Source organism: Haliaeetus leucocephalus, unplaced genomic scaffold (genome assembly GCF_000737465.1).
Source record: "Haliaeetus leucocephalus isolate CR32 unplaced genomic scaffold, Haliaeetus_leucocephalus-4.0 Scaffold1, whole genome shotgun sequence".
NCBI classification, from domain to species: Eukaryota; Metazoa; Chordata; class Aves; order Accipitriformes; family Accipitridae; genus Haliaeetus; species Haliaeetus leucocephalus.
This window is the reverse complement of record NW_010972437.1, coordinates 23971243-23995845: the sequence shown is the minus strand read 5'-3', so window position 1 is coordinate 23995845 and position 24603 is coordinate 23971243. Positions and strand designations below refer to the sequence as shown.

The 24603-nt window shown below is 46.1% G+C and overlaps 2 protein-coding genes across 2 annotated transcripts in view; both read right to left on the bottom strand.

The window, feature by feature from the left end:
* Positions 1 to 610, bottom strand: part of UMPS (uridine monophosphate synthetase) — a 7503-nt gene extending 6893 nt beyond the window's left edge. The window contains exons 1-2 of the mRNA XM_010569936.1: positions 595 to 610; positions 21 to 377 (exon numbers count right to left, since the gene is read on the bottom strand). Coding sequence (XP_010568238.1) covers positions 21 to 377; positions 595 to 610 — 373 coding nt within the window. The remainder of the gene's footprint in view (positions 1 to 20; positions 378 to 594) is intronic.
* An 833-nt stretch (positions 611 to 1443) lies between these two features.
* Positions 1444 to 24603, bottom strand: part of LOC104832625 (kalirin-like) — an 81094-nt gene continuing 57934 nt past the window's right edge. The window contains exons 18-26 of the mRNA XM_010568893.1: positions 18413 to 18440; positions 17777 to 17948; positions 15495 to 15616; positions 13834 to 13965; positions 11915 to 12079; positions 10928 to 11006; positions 9537 to 9737; positions 8477 to 8615; positions 1444 to 6180 (exon numbers count right to left, since the gene is read on the bottom strand). Coding sequence (XP_010567195.1) covers positions 5635 to 6180; positions 8477 to 8615; positions 9537 to 9737; positions 10928 to 11006; positions 11915 to 12079; positions 13834 to 13965; positions 15495 to 15616; positions 17777 to 17948; positions 18413 to 18440 — 1584 coding nt within the window. The 3' untranslated portion in view covers positions 1444 to 5634. The remainder of the gene's footprint in view (positions 6181 to 8476; positions 8616 to 9536; positions 9738 to 10927; positions 11007 to 11914; positions 12080 to 13833; positions 13966 to 15494; positions 15617 to 17776; positions 17949 to 18412; positions 18441 to 24603) is intronic.

Genomic DNA, 24603 nt, shown 5'->3' with positions numbered 1-24603 from the left:
CCCGGGGCCCGTCCCCTCACGATCCCGGCCCCACACGGCCGTGGAGGCCTGGGCGGGAGGTGCGTTCAGGGTCTGCCCGTCCCCCCGGGCGGCGGCCGCGCTTCCCGCAGGGAAGCAGAAGCCGGTGGTGCGGGGAGGGTGTGATGTGACACGAGGCTTTCTGCTTCGGCCCCCGGGGTGGCTCCCGAAAGGCCGCTTGGTTTCCAGGTTGGCGTATGCGAGGCTAAGGGTCGGCTGGAGCGATCGACCCTTGCTCCGGTTCCCAGCGAACATCCCTCTGAAAAAGAGGAGCTGAATAAAGCGATCGGCAAGCTCTTGAGTCTTCAGGGCCTCGGGAAGATTGCCGTACGTCTGAAATAAGACTGACCCGGTCTTCTCTGAACAATCGTATTTAATCAAAAAAGCCCAGAAACCGAATCGTTAGTATACTCTATTTATAGGAATGCAAGAACAGAAGATGCACAGTTTGAAGCTACATCTGTAGATGATCATATATACTGCAGTATAGTAATAACAACATGGGACAGCAAGTAATCACCTCACAACAGTACACATGAGTGATTAGACTTACAAAGGAAATATTTACAAACTTACCTTTACAAAACAACATTGTGTGCATACAAAATGAAATTCGCAATAAAACTGAAGGTACATTTAAGGCAGACCAGCAATACACTGAAATAATTAAGGCTGTGGAATTACTTTGCACCTTGAAAATGCTGAGCTGTTAGCAATACTGTTTCTTTTTTCCTCCTTCAGTTGATTGTTGAAAAGACTGAAAAGCATCAATATATTCCAACTGTTTGCTCTTATCTCAGTAAATAAGTCTGAGATTTAAGGGGTTTTTGCACTTTCTATTGCATTTGCCTTCCAAAAGTTATCAGCAAATTGACCTCAGTGGCAGAGCAACGCTGAACAGTTTGGTAGAAAGAGAAGTAAAAGCACCAGCATCAGAAGTTGGACATGAAGGTGATATATGGCTTGAGTAGAGAAGATGTTGGTTTTTCACTAGCTTCATAATAAAGACTACAGTTACAGCGAATATTCAGCATCCTGACGCTATGCTAACACTCACCACTATACAGATCCCAGAACGAGAATTCATCACTTGATGGCAGTGTGCAGCCAGCCTAGTAAAATGGGATTTTATTTTGTTTCCTTGGGAAAGCACCATTTTGTGATGGGACATGAAAGAATGAGCTGGAAAATAAATCCAAGCCCTGTGTTACAGGTGAATCTACCTCAGCAGTGAAAAGAACAGAAACAAAACCAGGTGGTTAGCCCCTGCGCACTTTAATTATCCGTTAGACCTTTGTATATACAGACTAGCCTTTGCGTCTGTCTCTGAAGTTTATGTTATCCCAGGTCACTTGATGCAGTCCCCTCATAGCAAGGGTATTAACGTATGGTTATATATAGTCAGCTCATAATGTGCAGTTTATTCACGGTATTTGTAACAAAGGCCTAATAGCATTGTCAGAAATTCTAAGAACTCCACTGAAGCCACAGACTTGTACAAGTCAGTTGAGGGCACAGACTTTGTCTCAGCATTAACTTAGTTTAAAAGTAAAATGCTTTTAAAGATAAATTTCACTGAAAAAAAAAATTAAATAAAAAGGCAATAAGGCTAAACAAGGCTTGTTGGTAGAAGTAGGAAGCAAGAAATTTTATAAATTTTAAAGCCTGGATTGTTTTAAAATATTAAAGTCTAAAGCCCTGGACTGGATGTGTGTCATCCCTGTAGTAATGTGCATAGTGGGTTTGGCACCTTGGTGGAGATGTGGGGATCACCCACGGGGCAGTAAGTGCTTCAGACGGCTGACGGGAGCTGACACTGTTACATGGGCAATCAGATTTCCCATTTGATGGCTAAGAGTGAAACGGCCCAGCCTGGCTGCTCCAAGCAGAGTGGAGAGAGAGAGAGGCGAGTTAGTTTCTTGTTGCCACGTGCGTTCATTAAAGGTAGCTATCTTAAATAATGAGTACCATATGTCACTGTGCACCATGGGCTCTGTTTCACTGGGGCCCTTGCTACTGTCTTTCTGCAGGCCTGTCACCCAGCCCAGCGCCGGGGAACACTGTGAGCAAGTCTACTTTGATGTCAGTGCAGGGTAAGAGCACCGTGAGGGCATCTGGAGGCGGTGGCTGTCTGCGTAGTGCCAGTCTGCACCGAGCTTGTGGTGCTCTGTTGCTAGTCTTACTGTTGGTCATTCTAGCTGGTCTGAAGCTGCCGCAGAAGCTAGAGGGTGCAGCTACCATCATGCCTTCACTTGGCCGTCTTGGGAATACCCTGAGTGGTAAAGCTGCAGGTGGAAATCTTCCCTGCTCTCTGGGGAGCTTGTAAAGGCCTAACGGAGCTTTATGAGAAACGGTGAGTTCCCCATGTTTGTTACAGGCAATATTTCATGCACAAAAAAATCCGATAGTGGAGAATGCTGCAAAGGGGGTTGGCTGTGGTGCTTCTCACCGAGTGGGCTCACTCCAGGCCTACTTACTGAGGTTCTGTAATCTCTTTACAACAGAGTTACAGTTTACAACAGAGTTACAGGACCTGGTGGATCTGCAGAGAGGCCACAGGTTGGCTGAAAAAATCCTTGAGAGAGCAAGGCCCAAATACTTCCTCTGTATTTATCATACGGCAGCATTTCATGTCAACTTGATATTATTCAGGCAAAAGAAATCTTTGAGATAAAATGCAAGAATGCTGATAATCACAAACATATCTGGCAGCGCTAGCAGGGTCAAATTTTCCTGAATGCACTGTAAGAAGAGCAGTGCCCAGGAAGAGGAGTTCTCTAACATGAATATGGAAAAAGCAGAACCATAAAGGAAAGCAACCCCATAACATTCAAAATCTTCAGAGTTCAGCACCTCCAACTCTCCCTTGACGAGGAATCTCTTTTTTGAATCTGAGCACCAATACCTTAACATGTATCCTCTTTTGGCCTTTGGGGGTTTTTTTTTCTCTGTTATTTGATAGCAATGAGAGGCTTAAATATTCCCTTAAACAACCCAGCTTTTTCCCCCTGTGCATCCAAAGTGTCTGCTGTTGCAGTTTGAGATGCAAATGCAGGAGGTAGGAAAATAAAATGCTAAATAACTCCAGATTTCATGTGATACATGAGAATTTGTTTGTATTAATGCCAAGCAGAAAGCCTGTGGCTTAAACTGTACCCACAGGCCTAATAAAAGCTGTGGGTTTTATAAGCCACACTTCCATAAACATTTTTTTAAGGGCAGCACAATCACAGCACAAAGAGCCAGCTTTGACAAACAGGAGGAAGTACAAACAGTCTCCTGCAGCGAGAAAGTACCTGAGGCTGGTGCTAATTAAAGACGCCCCTTGATGACTGCTGTCTGAAGAAGTTTCAGTTCCTAAGAAATCACATACTTTGCACTCTTGCTTAGGACCAGCATCTGGTCTTTGTCTAAGAGGTGCTGCTGGATTGCTTAGAAAATTAGCTGCTGCACTCCAGAGGGGAACTGAGATACGTTCTAGCTGATCCAGAAGGTTTAGCCTTCTGTGAACACTGTCTCTTTCAAGCCTTTCCACAACTTCCCCTTGTACTAAATCTCTCTCCACCAGCCACACAGCCTCATACACCGATTCTGACTCTGCTCAGGCACCCAGGCTCACCCTTCTGACTGTGGGTCCCCAACCTCAAGGTCTGTCCTTGTATTGCACGCACGCGGTGCTGGATGTTGGGGTTTTTTTGCTGTGCCTCCTTTCTTCTCCACTAGGAAAATACTGACCACTCCAGCATACTGATAGAGCAAGCACAAAGAGAAGGGCCAGATCTCCTACCTGCCATGAAACTGAGCTTGGAGGTGGATCAAAAAAAGGGGCTAGCAGAGCCCTGGGAATTTAACAGTACTTGCAGAGTATCTCCACCACCTGCTGGCAAAGACAGCTTTTGCTCCTGCAGATATGTCGCAGGCTCACAGTGCAGTTACTTAGATGGTAAATTAAATTTGGCTCTTGCCCTTACAAGAGAGTCTATACTGAGCACACGTGGTCATATCAAGCCCTTTTCCTTAGGAAAACCTTTGGTAACAACTGACATTTCCCATTACAGGCACGGCAATGGCACTCAGCACCGAGACAAAGTTCTCGCATACCAGGGGAAAAAAAAAAATCTCTTTGATCATCACCCTATAAGGCTGTAGAGTTTTATGGTGCAGCAGCAGGATGGGGAAGTCCCAGCTCGGGAGGTGTTTCCCCTCCTAGTCCCACTGCTAGAGAGGAAGATTTGGCCAGCCTACGAACTGCTGATTTGTCCCTGCAGACTCCCTGCGTTGGTTATACTTAAGGCTGGCTCCATCACTGTAACATCAGTATGATGATGTTGCAACTTGGCTTGCAAGAGAGAAATGTTTTAATTGTGAATATTTTTTATTTTATTACAAATTAGGCTTTGGACATAAAAATATCCTCATGAATGCTTTGGTGATGAGGTGCTAACAGCGGCTGAGAGATATTTACAAGTTTGGAAATGAAACAAATGACATACTTTAAACACTGAAAACGATTTTCAAGCTGTAAGCACAAGGATGAACTCACCACTCCTACTGCACTCTGAAAGGCTTAGATGGACTTTGGGCCAAGCAATTCTGAAGCTAGAAATGGAACAGGATCCTTTATATATATATATATATATATTTATATATATGATACAATATATGTATTCTGAAAACCTGTGATAGAAAAAATTGTCTTCATCATCATCATCTAGTTTACAGATACTGCAAAAATTGGACACAGCCTTTTCTCAATGCACAGGTTTTGCAAAAGATTTCTGTACAGTGTGTATAAAATGCTTTTAAAAAAACCATCATAGTCCCATTGTGCTTAGTCAAAACCAGCTGTATGCTCCAATGAATTCACTGCCTTAATCGTAGCTCCAAAAGGTACTGCATGTTGACTTGACACAGCCGAAAGCCCAAGGATTAATGGGGGATTTTGGTCTGAGCACTACCATGCAACAAGAGTGTATCTAAGCCACGCCACCACAGAAGCCAATCCAGCAGTGACTACGGCCTGATCTTGCATGTCCTATGCAGGCAAAGTCCCCACTGAAATCATGGCAGACCTGGACATACGGGGTGTGCAAAATCTGTTAACCTGGAGCAGGCTTGCAATGATTTCAGCAAAACCTGACTTCAGTCCAGTTCTGCAGTACATGCTAAGGTCAGCCTAGTCTCACTCCCCGCCACTATCCTACTCCTAATCTCTGATACATTTTGAAATCAGTTCAGCAAGATCAAGAGGATTTCTTATAAGGCTGCCTCACAAAGATTAAGGCAACTGCAATTTTGGCTCTTGTTTCCAGTTGGTGTTTGCTTCCCACAGTCCTTTTTTGGCGGTGGATGCAACAATACCACGTGTCCCAAGAGGCGCCTGTGGGTCCCAAGGGGAGGGAGCGGGTACCCGCCACCGTTCCCCACTTTGCTTTGGTCCTGAGGAACTGGGCAGGTACTGCCACCTCCGCAATGATTTGTACCCTGCAGTTAGGGAAGCCACGTGAAATGCAAACGCCGAATACGGGACTATGTACAGACAGATCTGCTTTGCGCCTGCTCGCTCCCTGCACCTCGCCTCAGGACCAGCAGTGTAGGACCCCAGGGATGGAGGCATTACGTGCCTGGGTTTAGCCTGCTCATCAGGAAACTCTTGACGCTGGGGACCGGGTGCACGTCATACTGGTGCCTGCGGCGCTCGATGAAGGAAGCCAAGCGGGAGGTATCCAGTGGGATCTTGGAATAGCTGCCATTGTGCGGTTGCAGCCATGGATGCTGTAAACAAGTGGCTGCTGTTGGCCTTCTCCTGAACTCTTCCTGGAGAATAACATTGATGAAATCCCTGGCAGCGTGACTCACATCGGAGAAGTACTCGGGTGGGAAGCTGAAATCTACTCTGCACACATTGATACAAGTCTCCTCTTTGCTTTCATCCAGGAACGGAGAAACGCCACTTAACATGACATAGGTGAGGACCCCAATGCTCCAGATATCTGTGCTCAGGGAGACAGGAAGGCCTTGGATAACTTCAGGAGCAGCGAACTCCGGGTTTCCGAGGAGGTGGTGGATGTGGTAATGACCTGTGATCTGAACTGCATCTTCCAAATCAATGATCTTGACACGAGGTACTGGGATTCTTAAATCAATGAGCAGATTTTCTGGCTGTTGAAAAGATAATAACAAAAACTTAATTATGTTATATTTTTGCAAATAAAATGTGTAGATTTCATTTAGGTTTAATAGCCAATCAAAACTCGCATTTAATCACATGTGCGGGGTACAGATCAGGAGAGTGAATGACAAGGAACCAGCTCAGCTGCTGTTTACACTGCTGTAAATTCAGATCAACGCTGAAGTTGCAATGACAACATCCTCTTTTGCACTAGGGCAACACACTAGGATTTTGCACTTTGTCCTAAATACTCATAGTTTATTTTCCCAAACTAATCTCTACAGATTAAGAGCACTGACAGATTTTTAAATTTTCATAAGACTTGTGTATCTCTGATCAGTTTATTTAGATTCCATTTGTTTACATGACAACTGGTTACATAAATGTGCATAACTTGTAGCAGAAATGTTCTTAATGAAGTAAATGCTCAACTTTGCTCCCGCTACCACGTATCCTGGGAGGACTCTGGTGCGTGCCATTACTGTTGCTGTCAGTTGACATGGATGGAGCTGCCAGCATTCCTTTATAAACACCAGCACACAGTCATGCCTTCCAAGCCAGAGTGCAGATATATTTCATCCCAGTTGTTTTTCCCTCTGTTTTACCAACTCTTTCAGTATTTAAGATCTCTTTCTCTCAGTTGAAGATGCTGAGCATTGCCTACACACTCTGCTCTGGGGACTTAACATGGATTTTACTTCCTTTGTTGGCTCTGAGATGATTTCTGAATTTACTACCTGCACCCTCTCTAGACTCACTTTTCTGTCCTATAGCCTCTCATCCTCATGCATATTTTACTGCTGCCTCATGGCTATATATATAAAGCAAAGTTCACTACAGTGCTGTTCAAATCTCTCCGCTCTTCTCTTGTGCAGTCTGCATCAACAAAATCAACATGTTCATGAGCAGGATCATGGGACAAGACAGTCCATGGCTAGGCCTGCTGTCACTACCAATGCATGTCCTGCTTCCCACTTAGCAACAGAAAGTACTTTATTTAGCATCCCTCATTCAGGAGAACTGTAAATAGGTCACAGAAAATTGGCTTCCCACCTTGTTTCTGGGAAGTATGTTATGATCGAATAGAGAATTCAGTGCAGTTTCTTACCTCCAAGTGATACCTACTTTTTGACAGGTCCTATAAATACAGCAGAAAATACAAACTATCTTACTGAAAGAAACCAGGATGATTTAGCCTTTTGGGACTAATGCTTACATAAGGTATTGTACAAAACGAATCTTTTTTTTTTGTTGTAGTGGTAGTAGGCAGCAGAAGAATGAAAGCATCACTTCATCTGACATGGCTGGGGGTTGGAGAATTGAGAAGAGACCTCCTTGGAGCTGCATTGTCCACTATACAAGAAAGTTTAATTCATCTCTCATTCTCCATTTTTAATTGGCATTTAAGTCTAAAAAAATATCATAGATTATCTGATATCACTGGCAACCATCATCAATGTTGCAGATCACAAAACTCAAAACACTTGATCATAACTTCAATTGCTAATTCTCTGTCATCCAAGACAACTAGGATGTTGGTGAGGACAGCAGTACAATGCCGAATCCAGGACAGTACAGTGCCTCCTGCCATGTGCGCTAACAAAAGGAGGTACGAGCTGTGCTAATCTAACTGAGCGTGACATTAGAGAATGCCTGAATTTCTCTGTAATGCAGCTCGTTCTTCCTCTGCACCTCTCCCTGGGTGTATTTCCCACCCAGTTCCCCTCGCAGGCTCTGCAGCACAATGCAGCGTGCTGCTTTCCTTTGCCCCTGCCAGCCCTCCCCACCTGCTGCTCCCCTGCACCCTCCCCTCCCCTTGTTTCGGGCTCTCCGCGGGTGTGAGGGAGACGTGTGTTCCTTCTGGCCTGCCCTGAGCTGCCTGGGCACAGGCCAGCTCTGCTCAGGAAGCTTGGTAGCTGAGTTGGTACAGGTGTGAGCCCAAAGCATACCCCGTGGATTTATCTTATAATTCCCCTTCAGTCAGGAGCTAGTGACATCTCACTCTTGTCTCAGACATCCTCCTTCTCCTTCATTAAATGCAGAAAGCCCTTGAGAACAAACCAGTGAATCAAGGAAATAGGCGCATCTCTTCTCTGAAGGAAGAAAAAGACCTTGCGCTGCGGGTCAGGAAGTCCTTTCTCTGGTCCATAGGTCTGAAAGATAGTGCTTGTCCATTCCGTGATCATCTCTTTGGGGTACAGACTGCACCTCCTCCCTGTCTGTGCAGCTGGGAGCTCTCTGCACCAGCTTACTGAATAATATAGCATCATTCTCTTTTCTTCCTACCTTTATGTCTAAGTGAGCCACTCTGCAATTGTGAAGGTACTGCAAGGCTTCCATTGTGTCTTTTATATAGAAAGCGACTTTTTCCTCCATAAGTTCATCATGGTTCATTAGATAATCTAAGAGACGACCGTCATCCATCCTACAAAAAAATCAAACCCTCCACATGAAAGATCACATGGTATATCTAGGAACACTTAATATTTGACAACAAAATTGCAATGGAAATTTCGTGACCTAAAAATGGAGGAAACTAAAATGCAAGATCTGATGAGTATTTAATGATATCTCAAGATACTGCAGGCCATGAAGGCAGTAGAATGATTAATCCTCAGTTGTTATCTCTGGTCCTTGAAAAATTTAGCAACAGTCTCAAAGTAAACTCATTTGCTTAAGGATGGATTCAATAGATGGGGGCAATTCCTTTGAAAACAGATCCTCTCAATTATTTGGATTCATCTATTTATTTATAGAGCTGGTTGCATAATGCAGAAAAAAAATCACTGACATTTTCAGCTGGTAATAGGTTCTGTGGGAAAACTAACCCAATAAAAGTTTTCCACCTAGTTTTATTTATCTGTATAAATAAACAAGCAAATAGCCCAAATATACTTTGTTGGATATAGTGTAACAAAGAAGCATTTTGGATTCTGGTTGCTACATCTCCTTATAGGGGCAAGCATAGCTGCTACACAGCTCTTTCCACCAAGTATTAGAACAATGTAGGCTTCAATTTAGCTGAAACACATTTACTCGAATATAAAAAGTGGGCAAAACTGCCCAAATAAATCTGATGCTATTCAGTGGGACAAACTAACTGCTGATACAATTATCCAAGCTTCACCAGAGTAGAAAGCAGTTTTATTTGTCCCTCTGAATCTTATTTACTGTAAAGAAAAGGCAGTGGAAGCTGCAGAAAATGGCTATTTCATCTGACATCACAATCAATAAAAAACAGGTGACAAAATCTTTGCCCTGCTGAAGTCAGGGTGAATTTTATCCTTGGCTTTAATAGGGCTCTGATTCCTACCCAGACACTTGAATTCAAGCTCCATGTACTTACAGTTCCAAAACTAAGATGTAAGAAGTAGGAGACTCATAGGTATCATGGATAGTGATGTACTGAGGATGCTGTAAGTGCTGTAACAAAGCTGCTTCGTGCGCTGCCTGCTCTTTCTTTTTCATTTTTTTACTAATGAATTTTACAGCAACGTCTTTCCGGGTGGCTTTGTGAACGCATTTTTTTACTATGGAGAATCGACCCCTGAAATAAAAAAAAACAATAGAATAATGAAGGGGCCTCATGAATAAATCATGCCTAGTTTTCAGTGCAATAACAGACTGATTTTCAAAGTGTTGTTTGTTTCAGCACATTAATATTTCACAAAGAATCAGATTTAACAGGTTTTTCGTAACCTTTTCCGAAAAAGAGCCTCCATCTCTTACGCCGGGTGTAGAGATTCTTTGGGGATTAGCAAACACTGAGAGCAAACGGTGTCACTTTGCTTTGCGCAGCCATACTGATGTCCTCTAACAATCTCCCCCGGGTTCAATTTGCTGCCACTTTTACAGGTTCTGTCTCTTTTTAGCTGCGTGTCTCCCTTCTCCAGTTGCTTTAATAAAGAGCCCTAACTTTCTCAGACAACTAAAAGAAAAGCCTTGTTAAATAATCACTAACCTATCATTTTGTCTCACTGTTTCAGGCACACCGTAAGAAATTAAGAAAAAAGCTGGCAGGAAAGCATTACGGAACTCATACAGACTAGTGCCTAGTACCACTCCTGGAAGTAAAACTACTCAGTGAAACCGTGTGCTGAACTTGGCCTCTTATTGATACATCACTCTTCTTTCCACAGAACCAGATACTCCTGTCCCTTCAGCCCCAGAATTACCTCTGATCTCTGAGCTGAAGAACTAACTGCATTAACCTGAATTGTTTGCACGCCCCTTATCTGTTGTCTGCACAGAGAGCACCTAGGGCTGACAAGGTATGCAGCTCCTATTTAGGCTCCTGTTCAACTGACTGTCCCAATCAGCAAAGTGCTTCGGCATGTGATTTAAGTCAGTCACATGCTTAAGTGCTTCAGCAAACTCAGCCTTTGAGGTTAAGCTTATCCAGAACCAGCAAATTGTCATGACTTCAAAAGCTCACATCAAATCAGAGATGACAGAGGAGATACCAGCGAGAGCTACCAGTGGCTGTCAGAGATTTGGCTGCCTAATTGTTCACCAGTTTGCCACGTTACAATCCTCAAATCACAACCGATCTTGAAAAACAAAACTTAGTATTTTAACCAGTCTGTATTTTAATCAGTAGTTAATGTGCAATGCTCTTTGAAAGGAGCAGCAATTTTCAAGCTAACTACAAAAAGCAACTTAAACTTTCCACCAAGGAAAAAGCTTCAAGCCATTGTTTTGGTATTTTATTGCAGTGATAAGCAGGGTTAACATTACCTCCCAATCTCATGCAGCTCTGCATAAGCGAGGTCAAAGTTTTCCTTCCATGAAATAGTGGCACCATCAGCAGCAGAGTCTTTGGGAGAACAAAGCACATTCAAGAAAGCATAAAGTTAAAGACAGCTTCCTGTGGACTATAAATGGTATATTTTAAAATTATGTGAGACTACATTACTTAAAACAGCGAACATTACCACTAGGAGTCCAGTTTCATACTGCTCAGGCACAGCTTCAATGTGTTGGACCACTAAAAGCCAGAACTCCCCAGAGGAAGGTACGGATAAGGTGGATTGAAATCTGTCCTTGCAATTTTGGGCTGAAAAGGGCCACACAGACAGTCTAAGAGCATGTCTGTGTGCAACCGAGAGGTAGAGCTATGCTGTGTGAGCTCTCGTTTCATCCAGCACAGGCTATCCAAGCCAGTCACAGACCTAGTTATGCACTGGAGTTGCTAAAGCATGGGGAAATGTGGGGTCTGCTCACAGCATCGTTGTGAGTGAGCTGTACCCCAAGTTTCTGCAGCACCATGCGCTGGGGGCTCGCCTCCATTGCAGCCTTCCTATGCTGGCTGCATTGCCTGGTGGGGTACGTTTTGCAAGCTGACTTGCAGACTCCAGCTGGGCTGCCCAGCAGAAGTCCCTTGTGCTGCCAGCATTGCTGGAAAGGCAGGGGGGACACCAACCAGGACAGGGAGCCTGCTGCCCAGAGATAAAGACAAGAAATAATCTTGGGATAGAAAGCAGGGAGCTGCTAGGAAACTGCAATAGCTTCTGTGACAGAGGGAGGCTGTGAGCCCTGCTGGAGGAGCAGACATGAAAAGCCTTTCTAGTGGCAGGAGCTGGTTCTGAGCACCTCCCAGGGTATTTCTTGTATTCCTACCAGGTCCGGGATCAATGTTTTTATCAGGGCCCATCAAAACACACCATACAGACCGCATAGGTGGACACTTGTGTGCATCAGTCCCTCCTCGCCATGCCCACTCACCGTACTCTGGGAGCCTCACAAATTCAGATGGGTCACTGGGCAAGCTGATCCCCCAGGGATTGCTGGCGCTCACTCGAAACTGATACTGGCAGCCTGGGGCCAGGTCCTCAATGACGAGGTACGTGTCCAAAGTTGAGGCTACCGACTGCTGCCAGACCTGCGAGCCTGCGTTTTACAGAGGGAGAGAAGGAGAGCTGAAGGAATCAGTCTCAATACGTGAACTTAGAGCAGAAGCTTTCTCTGCCCAACTCATGCAGTACCCTGGGAGGTTAAAATCCACAGGGTTTTTAAAAGGCAACGTTATGGCAGACCAATGTATTTCTGTTAAACCATAACCAGACCACAGGAAGCTATTTTGTGTTGCAGCCACCTTCCGGTCTGGCTAAATGAGGGAAGAAGGAAATGCCCCTCATTTGACCGATTGCAACGGAAAAAAAGCAGCCCAGGGACAAGTTGATCTCTCCAGCAGTCTAGCTGTGGCTGTGTGCTACAAGCGATGTCTCAGGGCAGCGTGATAAGACAGGAACGGAGGGCTGATTTGATGACAGCTCTGCTATGAGAGAAATGCTAGCAGAAATACTGCAAAAAAAAATATGGACAAGGGAGTCCCAGATGAAGCTGAGACAGGGCATCAGTGCAATCCAAGCGCTTTTGTAGATGAAGTCTTCTTCAGAAGATGTGGAGCTGCAGGAGGAGAACCAGCTTTCTGAAGCTTAGTATGGGCTTTTTGCAGATGGGCAGGATTGCAGCAAAAAGAAATGTGTGACTCTGTCGTGTGTTTCTGCTCCTAACAGAAACAAACCCAATCATTGCCTCACCTGTGGCATCCAAAGCAGCAATACTCTATTCATCTGCACAGGGTCACAGAACAGAAAAGGACCCCTGGGACACTGAGCCCTGTCACAGCCTATGATTTCTTTCAAAAATATACAAAATTTTATCTTATTTTAGTAAGTTCAGGGCTTTTTACCTTTACATTATTTACCATGACCCATACATTTTGTGTGTGTTGTGGGCAAATTCTGATTGTCAGGTCTCACAAGGTCAAGGCTGGTTTTACAAGGAAGAGTCAGTGATTTCTTTGGAGTGGGAGGAATACTGAAAACTGAAAACACTGCTGCTTTTTTGATGTTTGTTTTGGTGGCTGTTGTTAATAGAAGAGCTTTTATTCTTTCACAAAATGGCAGTCACACTGATGGCACAGTGAGGGTCGAGGCAGAGTATTTGCTAAGAGAAGGTATTAATATGATGGAGTGATTAAGTTTGCACATTTACTAACATGAGGTAGGATTTTTTGAAGGATAAAGGGGAAAAAACAGAGGCCACATACCTAAGGCAAGGTTTACTGCCCAGGAACCCTCACACCTTTGCAGGAAGAATGCAAAAAGAGATCTGAATCATTTCAAATGCCCTTTTCAAGAGCACATGCCTGTGCATATTGGGGAAACAGTGCATTTAATATCTGTTTAATTCTTCAGGGGAAAAAGATGGTTGGATTTAAGAACAAATGGATTTCAGAGCTGAGCTTGAAAAGTATGCAGTGATCTGCAACTCTATCCAGATCAAAAAAATGATGAGGCTGCTTTGTTTTTGCATTCCCAGGAAACATCCACCAGAAAGGATGGATACCATGGTGGTAGAATGCAAATGATGAAACGATGCCTTACTGATGGATATGTTTTAGCTTAGCACACTTTACTTGCCATAAGTGACTGGAGGAAACAGAAAGGTCTGTAATATATGAGAAGTTGGACTGGATGATAGAAGGGCTTCTTTTGGCCTTAGACTTTGGGATCTGTGAGCAACAGCTAGTGGCACCCCAGTGGTGGGCAAGGATGCTTTTGGGACCTGTTGTGCCATAAAGGAGACTTTCTTTGTTCTCATTCTTCCAGCCAGTGAGCACAGCTCAAACCACTTACCTTCTTCTCTGTACTCCACAGTGTAGCCTGAAATGGTGCAATTGCCTGTACTGGATGGGGGTAGCCAGCGTAGGATCACAGAGGTGCAGCTTCTCTCCTGAGCAATGGGGCGATTTGGGGCAGCTGGGACACCTTGGGAAGAGAAAACAAGCACCAAGTCCAGCACCACATCAACAAGCACTAGTGCTTTATTCTGAAGATCAGGTGTATCAGGTACATCAGGTCACTACAGGGCAGCTGCGCCTTGCAGAGGGAGCACTCTAGCTTACACTGGGTTACCAGCACAACCAGAGGAAAGGCAATGTCATGGTCCCGTTCACCTGCCACCGTGGGCCTGATACTTCCATACTAGCAGCTAGGAGAGAACCGTGCTGCTTGCAAGCCCCGCTGCCTCAACATAGTCTCACAGTACTACAGCACAGGGGGAATTTCTTCTTGCTCACAACTGGTGGTCAGCTAGACTGCGACACCCCAGAGAGCTCCCTGTGAGACTGGCCGGGAGAATCACCCCTTGGGTGTAGAGGATCTGCCTGAGCTCAGCTGCTGTAAAGGCAGAGCCTCTTTACCTGCCACTTTCTGCTGCTAATTTTTGCTCCAGCTCAAGACCTGATGCAAAGTCCATGGAACTGAGGAAAAAAAATATTCCCATGGACTTCACCAAGCAGTGCGTGAGGTTCTGGAGGTAGGGAGGCAGTTACTATTGAAGTGTCCAAAAACGACACAAGGCAGGCATTCAGAGTGCTTCTGTGTGTATGGTGCTTGGTATGTTTGGCAGCAGATTGACAAATGACCAGTAATTCTTCTGTGCTTTGCTCAGGGCTCCCTTCAGCACAGGAGTAGTTAGTGCAGCCACTAACTTGCTTGGATAAATTGGGGAAATTATATCTCTAGGGCAGTTTGTGAGGCCAAACAAATCTACTTCTAAATGCTTGTGACACTCCTGCATCTGTAAGTCACCAGTTAGACATTTGTCTCTGTGCTATCCCCATCAAGGCAGCAGGCACCTCTCATCTCTCACGCTAACAGATCCCTTCCCAGAGCTGAAGGTCATGAGCATCAACTTATCATTTCATATTCATGACAATTAGATGGGCCACTAATTACAGTGCTGAGAATTCAGGCTCGGAGACATGGCTCCAAGTTGAATCCCTGCAGAACAGTTCACCTAGGCCAAATCTTACTCTCACCTCCTCTGTCCCCCACAGAGAAGGGGAGGCTGAAAATCGGTGTCACTGGATCCCAGGTCCCCCTGCTCCAGGCAGACTCTAAAGCACAGAGCTCCCTGCGGGCTGCCGGCACATCATTCTCCCAGGGGCTCGGTAGCCTGAGGGAACTCAGCTTCCCCCGGCTGACCTGACTGAGCCCCTGGGAAGCAGCGCTGTGAGCAGAATACAGGAGCTGAACCAGTGCCAATGCCTTTTCATTTCCCAGATGTGATGCTTATGATCAGAAGACTCAATTAAGCGCAAAGAGTCTGCGATGCCTTCAGCCATCAGTGGGAGTCTTGACTGAGGAACGGTTGTATGATTTTAATGTCTTGATTCACCTGGCACAGCTCCACATCTGGCTGCCTTTGCACTGGCTATTCCTGTGTGCTCCAAGCCCCCACCAAGGGACCCCATACAGGAGAAATCCTGGGTGTTAAGGTCAGATGCCGCTACCTTGAACTTTGATGGTTGCAGAGGTTGATGCGGTTCCGTGTTCATTGGTTGCCACACAGGTGTAAATGCCACTGTCCTGAGGCATCAGGTTGCAGATCTTCAAGGTGAGCTCCCCGGAGTCACTGTGGATGCAGGAAGCCCCAGTTACAAAGTACTGCTTCACTTGCTAATGCTTTTTATACCAGCTCCTGTCCTCATTACAAACACACATGCACACAAATCCTGTTAACTCATTTGAAGGAACATCCTCCCAGCAATTCGGTACCCAAGTACAACCCCTCCATATGGCAGGATTAGGCTGTTAATGAAACCTTCGAGGAGAATGGTCCAGATTGCCTGCCAGGCAAATCTACTTGTCTGCTGTGGCCTCGGAGGAGATGGGGAAGGGTTACTCGAGCAGCAAGCAAAGTCCAGGAGCTGAACATTTACTGTGCCTGTCCAGAGCTGGATGCTTAGGCTCCATATATCTGGAAAGATTTCCCCAGGCACATCTTTCCTATCTCAGGAGATGCTGAGCTGCCTCTGCAGTTAAGTCCAATGCACACCAGACAAATTGGGCTTCCCGCAGATGTAGAAGGTGGTCACACAGTGCAGGGTGCCTGATATTTCTGAGGAGCTTCAGACCCCTGGAGCATGTGCTGTTGATCTAATGTGGCTGCTGGGCCCCTGGTTGGAAGGCTGGACATCTCACAACAGCTAGGGATAAAGAACACCAGTGCCCAGTTCATGAGAGACACTCAATCTTTGGGCCAATCTGAGAAAATAAACAGCTCGACGGAGTCTAGTGGATTTATAGCAGGTCTGTACATAGTCACTTCGGTTTGCACACTGCAGTCTTCAATATACAATTTAAAAGAGTTGGCCTGAATTAAAGGATTTTGATTGTGGAACTGCTTTAGCTGCACTGGAGACCCAGCTTAGAGCCAACAATAAATTCCCTTGATGGCAAAAGTAGACTAGTTCTTGAATGCGTAATTTATCAGAAACTGCAGAAGGACATGGTTGCCGGTATAACTGCCTGGACGCTATGGCTTTTGCTGGTCTGACTATGCTGGTTTGAAACAGGACATAAATATCCCCTTCCCCCACAATCAGGACACTCATGCCAGCAAGATTTGTAAGACAGCCACTGATCTGCTGGGCCTGTTCTTGGCAGGCAGTGTCTTCACTGAAAAACAAATACAAGTAACAAGACAATGCAAGTGCCGAGAGTGCACAGGGAGCCAATGCACAGGCAGAAGACTGTGATGGAAAACAGGACCCTGTAAGGAAATATCCCCCTATCCCAACCCCAGCCAGAGCCCAAAGATAAGGCACTAGCAATCTACTGAGTAATGGCTAAAAAGACAATTTTGGGTGCTCTAGGGCGGCCGCACAAGCCAATGGTCTCTGAAGGAAGCTCTTGATCAGATGCAATTTTTTTATTGAACATGTAAAATCCCTTCTCTCTTAGCGTTCATTTTCCGCTTTCAGTGACTTTGTAGTCCCTGGATTCATCTCAGCCTGAGCCAGAAGTGCTGAAAAGTTAACATGAAAGATTACCTCCCAGAGATTTCCACTGCAGTTTGGCCTAAATCGTTTATATAAGCTGCAGATGAGCATCCAGCAGCACGCTGTTACCTGACCTGAATTCAACTCCAGATCTTTTTGGATATTCCCAGTGCTTGTTGTAAAGATGGTTTTCCTCCCCGCTAGCCAGGCCGGGAACAACATAACAAGCATCTTTCTGTCCAAGCAAAGCCAGATGCAGCCTTCCCAGGAGCACATGTAGACTCTTTTAGGAACAGCTGAGGAAAGGCTCAGAAAAACTGCAGGAGTTACCACCTCTGCCCATGAGATGAGAAAATGCCCAATGATATGGGTATTGCAAGCCAGTGAGGGCTTGCTCTGCTCAACTCCTGTTCCTGCCAAAAGCGAGCACGGCATCAAACTCAAGCAGAGAAGCCCCAGCAACACAGAGGCAATATTAGCCAAACTAATATGTTGGAAACATTCTGGCTTCTGGCTTGCACCTGGCTTAGGAGGTCAATAGGAGCAAGCTCACGTCTGCCAGCAACACGCTTTGTGGATATACCCCATGTCAGCTTTGGAAATGATAGAGCTACCTGAACCCCAAAGTTTGACCCTTTCTAGCTGACATGTGGTGCAGCGATGTGCTGATACACCATGTCAGACCTGATTAACTGTATTTCTAATGAGCCTTGTAGCCTGGCTGGTACCATATTTGAGGGCAACATGACCATCATGACCAGCTATGTTGGGATCCACAGGCAGGACCTTACCAAGATGACACCGTGTAAGTGGCTGTGCTGTTGTCATTGTCAAGAATGTTTTGATCTGGTCCTTTCCAGGTTATAGTTGGTTTGGGCCGTCCACAGACTTTGCACTGCAGCATCACTGTGTCACCAAGCAGGCAGGTGATGTCCACTAATGGCACAAGAAACTCTGGAGCCACTGGAAAAAAACATGGGGACACACACGGCACCTTCTTTTAAGCTGCAGGTGAGGATGTTCCCGATGTGAGTCTAAAGAATACATTACAGGACCAACTATGGGATCTGGGTCCCAAACAGGTGGGGGTCCTGGGATTATGTTACCAGAATTTCCCCTTCAGTAAAAGCCAGCTGTCGACAGCTCAAGGAAGGAGGTAGTGGGGACTGTCCGACCCCCAGCCCTGTGCTCTGGCAGGTGGGTGAGACTTTGTGAAGGCAGATTTGGGGGCTTCAGCCTTGCCTGTGGCCCCAGGCTGTCTGAGCCGAGCAGCCAGCAGGAAGACTGCTTTCCCTGGGGACCGAGCAGTGGAGAGCTGCCTTTGCTGTAAATGCTGGTGGGTGCAAAGCATGCTGTTGCACTGGAGTAAATCACAGCTGCTGACTTGCCCCTCCATGCCAGTCAGTGCACAGCTGTCCTTAACTCACCTTCTTGAATGAAATTGGGGTTGATTATCTGTAAAATACAAAGAAATAAAAGCATTTATTTTTCTGGACAGTGACAAAGAGACGTCTGGTTTCACAAGGTACCGTGGTGAACCTGACCAGAACCGCAGAAGCACTGACTAGTGGCTATAAGCAACCTCTAACAACCAGGGCACGCAGCAAACTCTAGTGATAACAGAACAAGCCCATGCACAGCTGGGAAGGTAAATGAAAGCTACAGTTTCTTGAACTCCGATAAAGCATGACAGGTAACAGGCACAACACTAAGGCTGAGGAGGGTGGATGTGCTTTCTCTTTGCTTGGGTGATAATGCTCAAGCCATTAACTCTTCTTCTCGGAGGTGGTTTGTGCCTCTCTGTGCCTGGCTCCAGACCCACGTCACACAGCACCTGCAGTCACCATGCACCTGGGACATCTCACCAGCACTCTGGCCACTAAACCGGCTTTGGGGAGACGTCTTTTAACTTCTGCTCAGCTTCAGGAAAAAAAGGTAAAGCACTAAACAAGAAATACTGTCGTCTTTTTGTCTACTGGCAAGTACCAGTCCCGCAACAACTCGGCCTATCACAATGAGTAGAATTTCACTCATTTCATTGGACTGCTGGAAAATTTTCAACTTGAAACTAGGTTTGGATAACTGAGAGTTATTTTTTCTAACTAGTTAATTGATCAAGTTAGCAAAGACTTGAAAAGCTACTGTATCTCTGTGGCCAATATATGACAATTACCTCATGTAACCCTGGAAGCAAAGTTGGGAAAAGCAAAGACAACGCCACTAAGTTCTTACATGCAGCATCAATCCTAACTACATAGTGGTGTACAATAGTATAGAGGTTTTAGCCTCATTAACTGTTTTAATCACCTCATAAGGCCTTGTTATCCAAATTCAAACTAATAATTTGACATCAAACACCATAAACACCAGTGTGGTTTATCTCGCCTTAAATATCTTTGTTACTATCTATTTCAGAGCTATTTTGGAAGATGCCAATGAAGCAGTAACCTAATTCATGGCCTGCCAAAGCTGATGGAAGTTTTTTGCGGAGGCTCAGAAATGAGGCCATGAAGCAGAAGCAATAACCCTTCAAAATAACATAGATACATCTTCAAGATGTATATTTATATTTTGATTTTATAAGTAGTTTTCCAAGGTGAATAGCTCAGGGTGCCATTCAAGGAGACACTTGAGCATATTCAGGTTCATTTTGGTTTCATAGCCCTTCTTCATAGTCCCAGGCAAACCTCTGGTACCAGCACTGAGACCTCAGGTTCTGCTTTCCCCTATTACCACCAGAAAGCCCAAAGGAACCAGGCATAACATGGTCTCACCACTCACAAAGGTTAATTTTTTCCCCATAGAAACATACCTTACATCAACAAATTCCTCACCATCTGAGACAGAGACTATCCTTTGTCCTAGCAATAGGTAGAATTTGATCCTTCGGGACACATCGACAGAGAACACAACGTTCACAGTACTGGCTGAAGCAACTGGTCAATGCCAATGCTTTATGCTCTGCACTTGAGAAACGAGTAGGAGCTGCTGCCTGTGGGCAAAGCAGGTTTCAGTCCCTACCATGTAGTCAGACAGTGCTAAAGGTCTGCACCTGGTGGGCAAAAGTGTGATGGTTTGCACTCTTACATGCTCTCAAGACGCTGAGATTTCAAATGTTTAATTCCCAGCAGCCTGGAAGGAGTCAACCTCTGCCTACATCCCTGGAGAGGACTCTTTGAGTGCTATGACTATAATTAGGACTTCTTATTTTTTAAAGCCATGTTGGGGGCACCTCTGCGGTGAGGAGGGTGCAGGAAAGGAGAGCGTGCCACCCCTGCAATGGGATGGCACAGCAAGGCTTGGCAGGCAGGAGCCTGAGCGGGTGAGAGAGCCAGCCAGGCCGTGTCAGGTCTTCCTCCTCCTGGCAGCACCTCTTGGCCCTGGTTTTGCTTGGGAAGCACAAAGCCCCATCTGAAGGGTGCAGCTGGGCACCGACGGGGACATCTGGCCAGCCACCCCAGGAGCCTCTGAGAGGGTGAGGGGCTCAGAGGCAGTGATTGCTGCTCCGCAGGGTCTGGGACCCACATATGACCTGCTGGATCCCCTTCTCTCCCACCTGTGCATGTGGAAAAGGAGAAATGGATCTTAGCGATTAAGTTGCATCGCTCACACAACACAGCAAAGGAAGAAAAAGCTGTTCTGTGGATAACTATTGCTCACCACTTTTCACGCAGTGAGACCATCTACTTATCAGCTGAGTAACCCCAGGCATCAGCTCATTTGCACATACATCTTCGTTTTTGTAGTTTTTGGCTTAACTAGAATACACATCTATCCTCCAAAGCTCTCCCCTTCCTTCCCTGCAGCATGCACTAAATTCCCTTATTATTCACTGATTTCCATCCTTGTAGGATTAGAGATCAGGAGAACGAAACGCTCCTAACACTTTATATTAATTTTATAATTCTAAAGGATTCATTAGAAGATGTAGCTACAATAATGACTGTAACTGATATATCTATAAATAAATAATGCTACATTTCTAATGACTTCCAAGGCACAATCATTTATAATAATTGCCTTACCAATGTTTTTTTTCCCCTTGCCTCACCATGGGAATATCAGAAAGAAAATTACCACTCCTAGATAATATTGGAAGAGTCTATGGGTAAAATTTACATTTCCTTTGCTAAAACTTCATCTGTTAATTAATAAAATGTTACCTAACAACACCCCCACAGCCATGTCGCAGCTTTTTCCTGCTGTAAGCTTGGACAAAAATAAAATCCTGTTTGCACGAGAATATTTAAGTGCTACCAAAGTGATTTAACACATCACTTAATTAGGCAATGGGATTTGGTCTACTTTGGAGGGGGTCAAATGACGGGGTGAGAGGGGCAGAAATAGGAAAGCAAAGGTTCACAGACAGATCTGCGGCCAGAAGCCAGCTCTGCTGGCTCCCAGGTCCGCTCCCAGGCCCTGGGGGTTTGCTGCCTCTCTCTGCAGGCTGGCTGGGTTTCAAGGCTATGGGTGGATAGCAGGCGATAACAGACTCCACAGAGTCCTTCTAGATTTAGTGCAAGACCTTTGAAGATGATTTCTTCATTTGCCAAATAGATTTTTAATCCCCGTGGGTGGAGAGGAGGGCTCCAGAGCGTGGCCCCGCTGCCTCGGAGGACGGGAGCTCGTATACTGCTTGTCAGCACAGCCTCCTGCCGGTGCCGTGGCTGGTTTCCCTTATGGACGGACTTTCCGAGCACCTTCCAGAGCCTCTTGAAAATGATGGTGTGTGCAAAAAAAGCTGGAAAAGCTGTCAAAATCCATGCAAGTAACTCTTCCCAATTATCTTCCTCTTTCTTGGGGCTTTTACAGAGAGACGAAAGCTAGGCCATGTTGCTCTTAAGAGCAGAAATCCTTGCCAGCGAGGGACCTGGGGCGGGCTGCTGGTGGGCTGTGCACTGAAATGGGGATTACGGGCATGGGGGTGCAGCTCCCCTGCAGCCACCGAGGCTCGGGGGCCAGCATCCTGCACCCGCGGCACACGATGCTGCCAGAGATGCTCGCATGGGCAATGCAGTGGGCTCCAAATCCAAGGGACTTCTCCCTCAGAGAAAAAGAGGTGAAAGACCACATTCTCTGGCATGTTTTTGCCCTTTTTAAAGGCGCTGCTCGCCCTAGGGAGCTCCCACACAAGCCAAAGGGCAGCGGTGGTGTTTGCGGGGGTGATGCAGGAGTCCTGGTTTCTGTACATCACTCCCTCAGGGAACGCTCCGCACTGCTTCGAGATTACGGGGTGGAAGAAAACCCTGCTGGTTATGTGGCTTTTGTGGAGTTTTACTCAGCCCTGAAACCCCACTCGGGCCGTAGCCGTTTGAGCGAGGATCTCACAGCCCAGCCCTCAGCCAAGCATCCCCGGCCACGGCAGCCATGAGCGGGGGAAGGCAGCCTGGGGTCTCAGGCTGACAAGGGCTCCCTGAAGAAATCCCAGCAAACACCACCTGCACCACTGCATCTGCCAGTCTGGCCTGTGAGCGAATAAACTCATGGGGATGGAACTACCCAACGCAAAAACTTCTCACACCATCTTCAGTGTCAGTCCACACCAGGCAAACACAAACCCTGAGGGATGCAACTCAGTTGGCAATGCAGCCGCTCTTCAGGTAAGAAACACAGCTGGCTCTTTTTTCTAGGAACATAAATTTATCTGAAATGAGATAGATTTATTTTTTCCATTGGATGAAATACCTGTAGCCCGGTCCAGGGTTGGTGAAAACTTGTAACGCTCCTTCCACAGCCAGGAGAGTTTCTGTTTCTGTTTTCCCATACAGGGATGGCTGAAAATGGAAACCCCACACAAGGTGACAAAGGCAGACCATGAAATGGCCTCTGCTCAAGTGATGTGGGTCTAACTCTGACCAGACAAAGACAGGGAGCTGGAGGGAGGGGGGGTGAGATAAAGAAATGGGAGGATGGGTCAGGGTTATTCAATAAAAAAAGCCAGAAATAGATCTTGCTTCTCCCTCCTCCAGCCTGGGCTGTTTCAGGGCTCAAACCAAAAAAGGCACGAGGCGTGCCTTTGGGGACCTGCAGGGATCTAAGTGACTTAAGCATAACTTAGGGTTAACAGTCAGGCTTTAGAAAAGCAGCAGAGCTGCTGCCTCCAGCAGCTTGATATTCTGCAGTACTGGCCCACTTTTTTCCTGGTTTGTTACACTCATGTTTTAAAGATAGAAAGGCATCTGCAGCAGTAGCAGCAAAGTCCACTTGCAAAGTGACTCCAACCACCCTAATTCTTAGCAAGAGCTTATCTTGCATATATGCACACATGCTGTATCTTGGAGGGAGTGAGAAACCATTCTGCAATGCCAACTGGTCCTGAAACACTCTGCAAGTGCAGCTCGGCCGTCTGTGAGGGCTTCTCACCTTGGCCAGGGTTTGCTTCTCCGTTGCAGAGATGTCCTCGCCATGCCTAACCCATCTCCCTGGAGGGCACTTGATCCCAGCCCAGACACATGCAATGCACAGAAGGGCCCAGCAGATGCCCAGATTTTTCCAATGCCACATTTCAGTCCCATTTTAAGGGAATGCATCAAAAACAGGAGCGAGAATATTTTTTCCCCCAAAGCATAAGACTAGGCTGCAAACCAAGCCCTCTGTAATAAGATCCATGCTTTATCTAAACAGTAGAGGGCATGTTTACTCCAAGACAAGCAGCTCAGCGTTTTGTAAACACTAAATGGCACTTCTTGTTCACTGAGTTAAAATAAAATATTGACGCATTTGCACATGCTGGTAGCAGAGTCAGCAGCATGTTCCTTGCTCCCTCACTCACCCCCCCCCCCCCCCCCCCCCAATGATTCTCAGAAAAAAAATGAAATGAGTTACAGAGGAATTAAGCCAACTGTAACTTGTAGGAAAAGATCTACCAATCTGTCTCTGACTAGGTCAACTTTTACTTTGAGACTTTTGGGGGGACAAGCTCACAGTGTCACCAGCCTCCCCTCCCCCCCAAAAGAAACAAATTAGCAAGAGAAATTTCTTGATAAAAGGAGCAAATAAGGATCCCACTACACATGGATAGATGTTACCAAAAGGAAAATAGAATTTAAAATAGGAGAATGGTATCTGATGAAATGTCCCACGGCATCAGCCTTTTGGTGGGGATGGGGGATGCCTTCTGGCACCCAGCATGGATGGGCTCAGCTGCCTCTGAGACTGATGGAGAAGCCACAAGGGACGCTGACTGTTGTACAAGCACCCATGCAAAGCAGAAGTCCTCTTGCCCTCATCATGCTCTTGCTGCGAGGCCCTAACGGCTGGTGTACTTCAAGGGCTGTAGCTGTGGCATGTCTCTGGTACGCCAGGCACTGCGTTCTAGCACTCTACCCCCTCCCTGCAGATGAAGTAGGTCACTTCTTTCTTTTCCAAAAGCTAAACCACCGTGCCTGCGCTGCCAGCTCAGGCTATGTCACACCTGATGAGCCACCTTGCTGGTCAGTCTCAGCAATCCCTGGCCACTCAGGGCAGCAGGGCAGCGGTGTCACCCATGGAGGCCACCCCAGGGAAACACAGGAGGTTCTCAGGATGGTACTTGTTCATACTGTGATAACAGGCCAGGAAAGGCTTTCTTAACAGTATTGTGCAAGATCTCACCAAGAGAGTATTTTAGATCTGCTCT